This window comes from Corylus avellana, chromosome ca6 (genome assembly GCF_901000735.1).
Source record: "Corylus avellana chromosome ca6, CavTom2PMs-1.0".
Taxonomy (NCBI): Eukaryota; Viridiplantae; Streptophyta; class Magnoliopsida; order Fagales; family Betulaceae; genus Corylus; species Corylus avellana.
In genome coordinates this window covers 28,819,989-28,829,037 of record NC_081546.1, presented here as the reverse complement: position 1 = coordinate 28,829,037, position 9,049 = coordinate 28,819,989, and the positions used below count along the sequence as shown (strand labels likewise).

At 34.6% G+C, this 9,049-nt stretch overlaps 1 protein-coding gene across 10 annotated transcripts; it reads right to left on the bottom strand.

Moving 5' to 3' along the window:
* Positions 1-8,677, bottom strand: LOC132185000 (disease resistance protein RPV1-like). Of its 10 annotated transcripts, XM_059598817.1 has the most exons (9): positions 7,983-8,677; positions 6,744-7,848; positions 5,514-5,789; positions 4,342-5,421; positions 3,403-4,239; positions 3,134-3,177; positions 1,853-2,052; positions 485-1,170; positions 1-367 (listed from the first exon to the last, which is right to left on the bottom strand). In XM_059598817.1, the coding sequence occupies exons 1-2, from the start codon at positions 8,654-8,656 to the stop codon at positions 6,783-6,785; spliced, it is 1,740 nt and encodes a 579-aa protein (XP_059454800.1). In that variant the 5' UTR covers positions 8,657-8,677; the 3' UTR covers positions 1-367; positions 485-1,170; positions 1,853-2,052; positions 3,134-3,177; positions 3,403-4,239; positions 4,342-5,421; positions 5,514-5,789; positions 6,744-6,782. The 10 variants fall into 10 exon arrangements, with proteins under 10 accessions (XP_059454800.1, XP_059454797.1, XP_059454794.1 ...); XM_059598814.1 differs by lacking the exons at positions 6,744-7,848; positions 7,983-8,677 and having other exon boundaries at positions 485-649; positions 827-1,170; positions 5,514-5,785; XM_059598811.1 differs by lacking the exons at positions 6,744-7,848; positions 7,983-8,677 and having other exon boundaries at positions 485-649; positions 1,118-1,170; positions 5,514-5,785.
* Positions 8,678-9,049: the final 372 nt, after the last annotated feature.

The window sequence follows — 9,049 nt, the reverse complement described above, 5'->3', positions numbered from 1 at the left end:
TGAACTGAACTGAACAATGCATAAAGGACTTGAACTGGACAAAACAAACGGCTTAACTTGGTGAAGAATCTTGTTTTGTGCCATACAGAAATGCCAAAAGCATACACGGACCACAAATATGAAATCATGACGAAAAATTGAGTAAGAAACACGGAGTCAACCATGACAGCAGTCAAAGTAAATGGTCAAAGTCAAGTCTGGTAGAGGTCACAGTCAATAATATTCAACGTAGAAAAGTCAAACTAGCTAGGGTGTTGACATGACTATAGGGCTGGCATGGCACTGTGTCAGCTTGTAAATGCAATGCAGCCTTAAGGAGAGGACTTGCAACACTTTGCGAAGTAGTCCATTGGGAAAATTGCAAACCCTACAAGAAGAAGAAGAAAATGATGAGGTTTAACCACTGTACATGCCTATCAGCAAGAGCCAAAATCCTAAAACAGTATAATAAGGTTTATTTTGAACCATATTTTGGATGCCATACCTGACTTGGATAGGTAGACTTATTTTCCATTGATGCCTATGAAGAAGCCACTTTGCTGGGAAGAAACCATTCCACATGTCAAGTTGCCAAAAGTCCTTGTCTTTAGCAAAGTCCAGCCGCCCAATCATCTAAGCAACTCCCCAAAAACTGTCCAATTCCATTAACCTGAAATAATTAGAGAGTTAGAAAAGGATAGGTGTAACAGTTATATAACTTTAGACAAGACATTAAGACAAAAGCATGAACATATTATCATATTCATCTAGTCAGCTCTTTAGCAGAGCAGTAATGCAATACACACAAATACAACGAGATAATGGCGCTTTCTTGGTTTTTTCTCACTTCTGCTATTGAAATTCCTCTGCAGTCGAATACCCAGCAAAGCAGTCCATTTAACAAATTGTAAACACAAAGAGGAAAATATCAATCCAAAAACAGAAGGCTATTGGGAATAATATTCAAAACTGGACAGAGACAAGGGAGTATGTGCATTAGGAAGCTGTATTTCAAATCATCTTTTACGAGGCCGGATTAGTTTCACAAGCCATAAGAAAATGGAGCACAACAACTTTGGTTTGGATAGCTTTGTAATATGCACTTTTGAAAGCCCTTAGTGTTGAAACTCTTTTGTACCTCTGCATTCTTTCATATGATCTGCTCAATTCTTCTTGTCTCCATCAGAAAACCTTACATAACAATACCAACTTCAATCAAAAAATATCATTCTTCATACCATAGAATTCCTTTTTATTTAAACACACACACACACACACAAAAAAAAAAAAAAAAAAAACAGAAGAAGAAGAAGAAGAAAGTTATTCACAACCATGTACATCAAAGAACTCATTAAGCAAAATTGCATGAATGACAGAATCTTTGAATCGGGTCAGTTCCAATCTTACAAAAGAGCATGACAATGATTAAGAAATGCCTTAGCATCATACTTGCACAAATAAAACAAGAAAACAGAGAAGTAGCCATTTCCAATTGTAATTTGGGTCTTACTAATTATAAGGTGGCTTACTACATGACAGATAGAAACTATGACTAAAGGATTTAGAGTTGCTAAACATTTAACTAGGAATCATAAGTCAGTTCCTCGCCATAAAATTCAATTATAATAGCTTGGACAATTTGACCTTTAACACTTTTCTAAAAAGAATTATTAAGAGAGGCTATGGAGAGTAAACCACTAACATGAAATTTGAAGCTAGTGAAATTTGCAGCATGTGACTTGCCTGCCACATGACGCAACGCAAATCCTCCACTATTATTTATCATTACTGATGAATTTATGCCAGAAATTAAATGAGGAAACTTGTGATTTAGCTAACAAGAATTTTAGCATAAAAATGTACTTCAACTCACCGAGAAGAAGAGGAAGATTGGATACTTGCTACTTTTCTCAATTGCTTTTTGGTTCAGCATCACAGAATGCTGCATCTAGCTTCTTATTTCCGTTTGGGGTATTTGGACCAAACATCATATTTAATACTCTTATGAATATCATATTCACTATAGAACTTTGCAGATTCAGAACCCCAACTCTTCCTTTTCACCTGTTGAGTCTGAATTTCCAATTTGTTAGAATATATGATGAGGTTTGAATTTAAAGATTTGATTTGAAGATAATCAAAGGCATCAAAGTCTTAGCTAAGTCAAATTGAATTTAGCTAAGACTGAGCACCAGGGTGAGCTCAGTCATAGTCAATTAAGCTATGACTAAAATGAAAGAAAATATTCACAGAACAGAGCACCCTGCCTCGAAGAGAAAAAAAGTGCTCAACCTTTTCTTCAATTTTAAGATAAAAAGAAACAACTTTGGTTTGGATAGCTTTCTAGCTAATACATGAGCTTATTCCTTCCATTGCAATATGCACTTCTGAAAGCCCTTTGCGACACTCTTTTGTTCCTCTGCATACTTTTTTCATATGAAGAAAAAAAGAAGAAAATTATTTAAACATATTCTCCTCAGTAAAATTCCTAAATTTTCTCATCAAATAGCCAAATTATTGGGTCCATGCAAAAGAAAGAAAAAAAAAAAAAAAGATGGAAGACACTAATAGATACTAGGATCCTTTATCATTTAGTTCATAGTGACACTATGAGCAAGCTTTTATGTTTGAACAACTGATTTTCTCTTTCAAGTTATTGCTTGATTTTAAGAAAAAATGGAGAAAAAGAATGAAAGAAAGACAGACAGAAAAAGGCAAATATGTGAAAAATTTAACTAAACCTTGAAGTAAAAGAATAATTTCAGCAAAGTTTATGGTCAGCTAAACTTTATCCTTAAGCTATAAGGCCTCAAAAACTAAATTTTCATCCAAGAACTGATTAAGTAAAATTGCATGAATGACCAAATCTTTGAATTGTGTCAATTCCAATCTTACAAAATTGCATAATACTAACACAAATAAAACAAGAAAACAGAGAAGTAGCCATTAGTTATTGTAATTTGAGTCTCATGGTGGCTTACTACATGACAGAAAAAAAGTATGAGCATAGGATTTAGAGTTGCTAAACATTTACTAAGAATCGCAAGTCAGTTTTTTGCCACAAAATTCAATTACAATCGCTTGAAAAATTTTACCTTAAAAACTTTACAAAAAAGAATTATTAGGAGAGGCTATGGAGAGTAACACCACTAACATGAAATTTGCAGCATGTGAACAGCTTGCCACATTACGCAATTCCTGCATAACGCACAAACCCAAAGCAAAATGAAATCCTGAATATGCCACAAAAATAATAAAGCAATATACTATAAAAGCAGGAACTAGTCCCTCAAATAAAGCAATATTAATTTCAAAGGGTAATAAAAATGCTCAAGTGGATGAGCCAGGTTGTGAAACCAACATGGCTAAGAATCAATATTATGTGTAGAGCCAAAATTCACTTGTAATAAGTGAAGCACTTACATTATTATAACCCAAGTTCTAGGGGTGATTTGATTGATGTAATTGCGATTCACCAAGAGGCATTTGAAATTCCTCAGCAAAAGTCAAAGTACACAAGCTGGTGCCTGTAATTATGGGCTTGACACAATGAAGGATGCGTTTGCCATGTTGGTAGAGTCCACCACAAGGGTGTTGAGAAGCATTTAATTTCATTCTCAGATCTCAGCAGCTATACAATTTTCTGGAGCGAAGAATGCCTCTATTGTTGTGGGTGCCATTACCATCTTCTTCATCATCATCATTACGGTGTCTCTTAGAACAGAAATGTAAACTGTCTTGTTCATCATCATCATCATCCTATCTCTGTTCTGTTGGATTCCTGTCGCTTTCATCATCATCATGCCCTTGTTCTATTATATGGAATGCACAACTTTTAAAGAATACTGACCGTGGAGGAGGCTTGATTTCAAATTTAACTCGAAGATTATTCGTCATTAGCTGAGAATGGTATGATCTGTATTTATTTTTTTTATTTTTTTTGTAATGGGGTGATCTGTAACTTAACATTACATGATCTGGCCTGGGGATCTTATTTGTCGTCGTAGGGAAATTAGAATGGATTTCCTGACCATTATTGAAGACTTTAACATCAATAGAAAAAATAGATTCATCCTTTCCATCATCCCTCGTTCCAATAACAGCAAAGAAAGCAAAGGTTACATTCTCTGAATCAAAATGTAGAGGCCCGGTATCTATTTCACACAAATGAGTATTTGAAACCTCTTTACAATAGCTAAAGCAATCTGGAATCCTATTTCCCGGATATATACACCTAATTAGAGAAAGCTTAGGTTGTCCCTGTTACACAGATATGACAAATTTTAAGTGATACAGCCTACAAATCAAGACACGCACTAACATGTACATATATATGAGAAAGAGAGAGGGAGAGAGAGATACCTCACTGAATAAATGATTTTGTACAGCATTCCCTATTTGTTCAGGGCAATGGGAGAAGTCAATCCACCATAGCTTTGGTAAGTCGTATATATTATTAAATGGAAGTATTTCCAATGACGTGCATCCACCCAAATCTACATCTACTATATTTCGTGGAAGCTCTGGAACTTCTCGAAGTTGCTTGCAACCTTCCAAGTTAAGGCTTCTCAATTGAACAAATCTGTTGAAGAATCTAGGAAGGCTAACAATAGCGCTACATCCTGATAAATCTAGCTCACTTAATGACTGTTGTGCTGGAATTTCTATTCCAACCCCCACAGGCTCGGGTGGGTCCTCCGTATTAAACAATTGAGAACTTCTGCTTCCTTCTAAAAATATTTCCAATGACACACACCATTTAGCTCTCACCACTTGTACATTCGGTGGAAGTCCTAGAATTTCTCGAAGTTGCTTGCATCCATCCAAAAAAAGGGACGCCAATGTAACAAAACTTTCGATACATCGAGGAAGGGTAACAATACCACTAAATGATAGATTTAAATGTTTCAACGTTGACCGACAACCAAGTGCCCTTAAGAAATTTGATTCTGAAAAATTCGTAAGATTTGTGCAATAGTTTAGAATTGATTCATTTATCCCATTCGAGGATGGACAGGATGAAGGGACTTGACAAATATCTAAAATATTACGGGAATTGCCTATACTTAAATTTTTAAGTCCAACAAGGTTGCCAACGAATGAAAGCAGTTCTTCTATTCCAGTATATTTACAGCGGATTTCTTCTAAACATTCCATTCCACACTCAATTTCAGGAAAGTTCATAAGCATTGAACAACCAAAAATTTTGAGATATTTTAGAGATCCAAACTTGAACCTCTTCGGAAAACTTCTAAGATTAGAGCAAAGTATAATGCTCAACTTAACGAGCTTATTAAGTGATCCAACAGAATGATGAACCTCAACTAAATTTTCGCAAAAAAACAGTACCAACGACTCTAAATTTGGGATCCTTGAAACATCAGGAATTTTTTCAAGGAATCTACACTCAAAGAAAGTCATAGTTGTCAAGTTTTGGAAACGCTGTCAAGAAAAAAAAGAAATAAATTAGATTAAACTTTGAAAAAAGTTTACAACAGAATTTAAAAACACAAATATTAAAATAAATATTTTACCTCAACTGTCTCCAATATCTTGATGCGACTAAGAGCCATTCTTAAAATCACAAGTTTCTCTCCACGAAAATTGGGTGGAAAATGTTCTCCGGGATATCCAACCCAATCTATCAGTCTTAACTCATTAGAGAGAAAATTAGGCTCTCCAGAAAGACGTGCATTACGACATATAAGTAGTCTGAGGCTTGTCATCTTCTTAAAGACTTTGGGACTCAAGTGTATCGGCTGGCTTAATTTAGGCAAATCTATCAATATGCCTTCAACTTTGTTTGTTCCCTAGCAAGAAAATGTATAGATAAGTGTACCAACAAAATCATAACATAAAGACACTCGCTAGAACTATAATTCTTGTCATGATAAAATTTCTATATCTATTTTATATAAATATATAGATATATGCATTTAGTGCTTTGTAAAAATAAAGAAGCTGATAATCCATCTGCTTTGTCTTTGTATATTGCCTTTTCTTTTTCTTTTGTAATATTATTAGTCAAGTTTCATTTACTTGTTATTGTACATTCACTGGGGGTGGGGGGGCGAGTGGCACGGAGGGTGGGTCTGATCAATTTCTTTCATAAATAATAAGATCACCAGCCTCCGCACTTGAAAATGTGAGCATGTGTTTTTGTATTTTACAAATGTGTAGAACGTTTTCTAAAAAAAATTATTTTATTTTTTGCAAAATATTTTATGGTTTGTTTTGAAAAATGTTTTTTTATTAAAAAAATTATTTTCCAAAACTTATATATATAAACTATTAAAAAGTTCATTATAATATTTATGATTTCTTACTGGAATTTTTTTTTAAATTTTTTTCCTTCTAATACGTATGAGTATCGCTATTTTTACATGAATATCCAACCCTTGAAGTCCCATAAACATCTAACTTCAACAAAATTGTTATTTGCAAAAACTCATGAAGAGAGGTCGATCGTGATAAATTAACTATCTTGTTATTAATTTGGAAACAATTTTACAAATGGTTTACGAAAACACAGCCAATTAAACAGTCGTACGCCTTTGTTATAATTATGGTATAATTTTAATTTAGTTTTATAATTATGGTATATATGATCCACGTACATATATTTACATGTAACATTTTAGTCTTTTTTATGCGAAAAATAAAAATAAAAAAAATAAAAGACCTCAATAGTTTCTATTACGTAGCTTAACTAATGGAACATATACAAATATAAAATTAAAAGGTATTTTTAACAAAATTCTTACCTTATTTTCTTCAAGGACAGATCGAACATCTTCATGAAACTATAACCTACTACGTTTGCCAGGTTCTTTAATTGACTCTTGCCTAACAATTTCTCTACCCATTTTTTGCAGCAAGTCATGCATTGTGAAGGATCCCCGATCATCCTCAGTTATGAGATACAAATCCTTTAGTTCATCGATGCCACAAGCTGAGTAGAAACCACAATTGTCTAGCATTCTTCGAACATATTCTACACGATGTCCTTTGAAGAAACATGCTATGTCAAGGAAAATATTCTTCGCATTTTCATTCAATCCATCAAAACTTATTCTAAGTATTTTTTGGATATCACTGTTAGGAATTCTTCTATACTCGTCCAATTTACTCTTCCAATAAACTATGTCTCTATCTTTTAGAGTAGAGCCTAGCACTGTTAAAGCTAGTGGCAATCCTCTACAATAACATATTGCATCTTCTGTGACTTCAACATAACCATCATTAGGTTTGTCACTTTTGAAGGCATGCCAACTAAAAAACCGAAGAGCTTCATAGTGACACAACCCTTTCACAGGATAAATTGATACAACTCCATCATATGCACGAAGTAAATGTTTATTTCTTGTTGTTATAATGATTCTACTTCCTAAGCCAAACCAATCAGATTTTCCAGCTAACTTTTCTAGTTGGACTAACTCATCCACATCATCAAGAACTAAAAGTATCCTTTTTAGCTGAAGCCTCTTCTCTATCAAAGTAACTCCTTGATCAACAATGTCAACCATTTGACTTGAACCTCCTAAGATCTTTGATAAAAGTTCATTTTGTACATGGTTCAGACCCTTTTGCTTGGAAGTTTCTCTAACGTTTTCAAGAAAACATCTGCCTTCAAACTGAGAAGCAATCAAGTTGTAGATGGCTTTGGCTAGAGTTGTCTTACCAATTCCACCAATTCCCACGATTCCTACCATGCATGTACTGTCTTTCTTCTTTAGATCTAAAAGCAACATCACATCTTGTACACGAGACTTTATCCCAACTGGATACTTGGAAAGTTGAAAGCATGTCTCTTTCAGTAATATTGAATTCACCCGTTCAATGATTTCTTGAATAAAGTCATGCTCAGTCCTACCAATACAAAATATGTAAAATTACATTTTGTGTCAATAATGACTAATTTTAAAATATGATCTTAATGTAAATGAAATTTCTAATGAATTTAAAATTATTTATGATAAAATAAAAAGTGTTGTTAGAGATACCTGTTCCCTAAATCGCACCCGGCCAAATTGGCCACTTGTGTTAGGGCTGTCTTCCACCTTTGCACCTTCATTTGATCATCTTTGAATGTTTCTTCATGTTTGGCAAATGCTTTTCCAACATTATTTCTTTGATGTCGTACTTCTGATGGATCTACCTTATAAAACACCGGTAGAACAATTTGTCCCTTTCTTTCCTTACACTCAAGGATCGTTGCAAGTTCATCCAAGCACCATGAGGAAGATGTATAGTTTTGAGAGAGTACAATGACTGAAATTCTTGACTCTCTAATAGCTTTGAGAAGTGCTGGAGAAATGGTTTCTCCTATTTTGAGGTCATTATCTATGTAGGTGTTGATTCCCTTTTGATACAGAGCTGCATATAAATGAGCAATAAAATTTTTTCGGGTATCCATGCCTCTAAAGCTCAAGAACACATCGTAAGGCCATTGATAAGTGTCAGAAGAGGAAGAGGAAGAGGAAGAGGAAGAGGAAGAGGAAGAATCTAAAGCTCGTAAGCCCATTGTTTTGAGTATCTTCGCCTCTAAAGAGGAAGCTCCCTTAGAGGCCATGGACGAGGAGGAAGAGGAAGAGGAAGAATCTAAAGCTAGAACACATCGTAAGCCCATTGTTTTGAGTATCTTCGCCTCTAAAGCGGAAGCTCCCTTAGAGGCCATGGACGAAGTTGCAAGAGTACTATTTTTACGGGAGAAAATTGAGATGGGAATTTGGGAAGGGTCAGCTGAAGCTACTTAAATAAGTAAAATAGAAAAGTGGATGAAAAGAATACAAGTTCGTCTCACGTACACGTGACGCGTCAAAATAAAAAATGAGCAAAACTTGTCGGCAACTTCCTTTGGGACACCATGCAGTAGCCCAAAACGACCCAGTTTGGGGTCGTTTTGGGCAATAAACAAATAAATTTTTTTTAAAGAAAAAGTAAAATAAAAATAAAAATATTAAAAAACTAAAAGTATTAAAAAAATAGAAGAGAGAGAAAAAAAAAATGAAAGGACCACCCCATTTTGGCCAAGGGGGTAGCTGGAGCCGCCCTCATGGCCGGTCTGGGG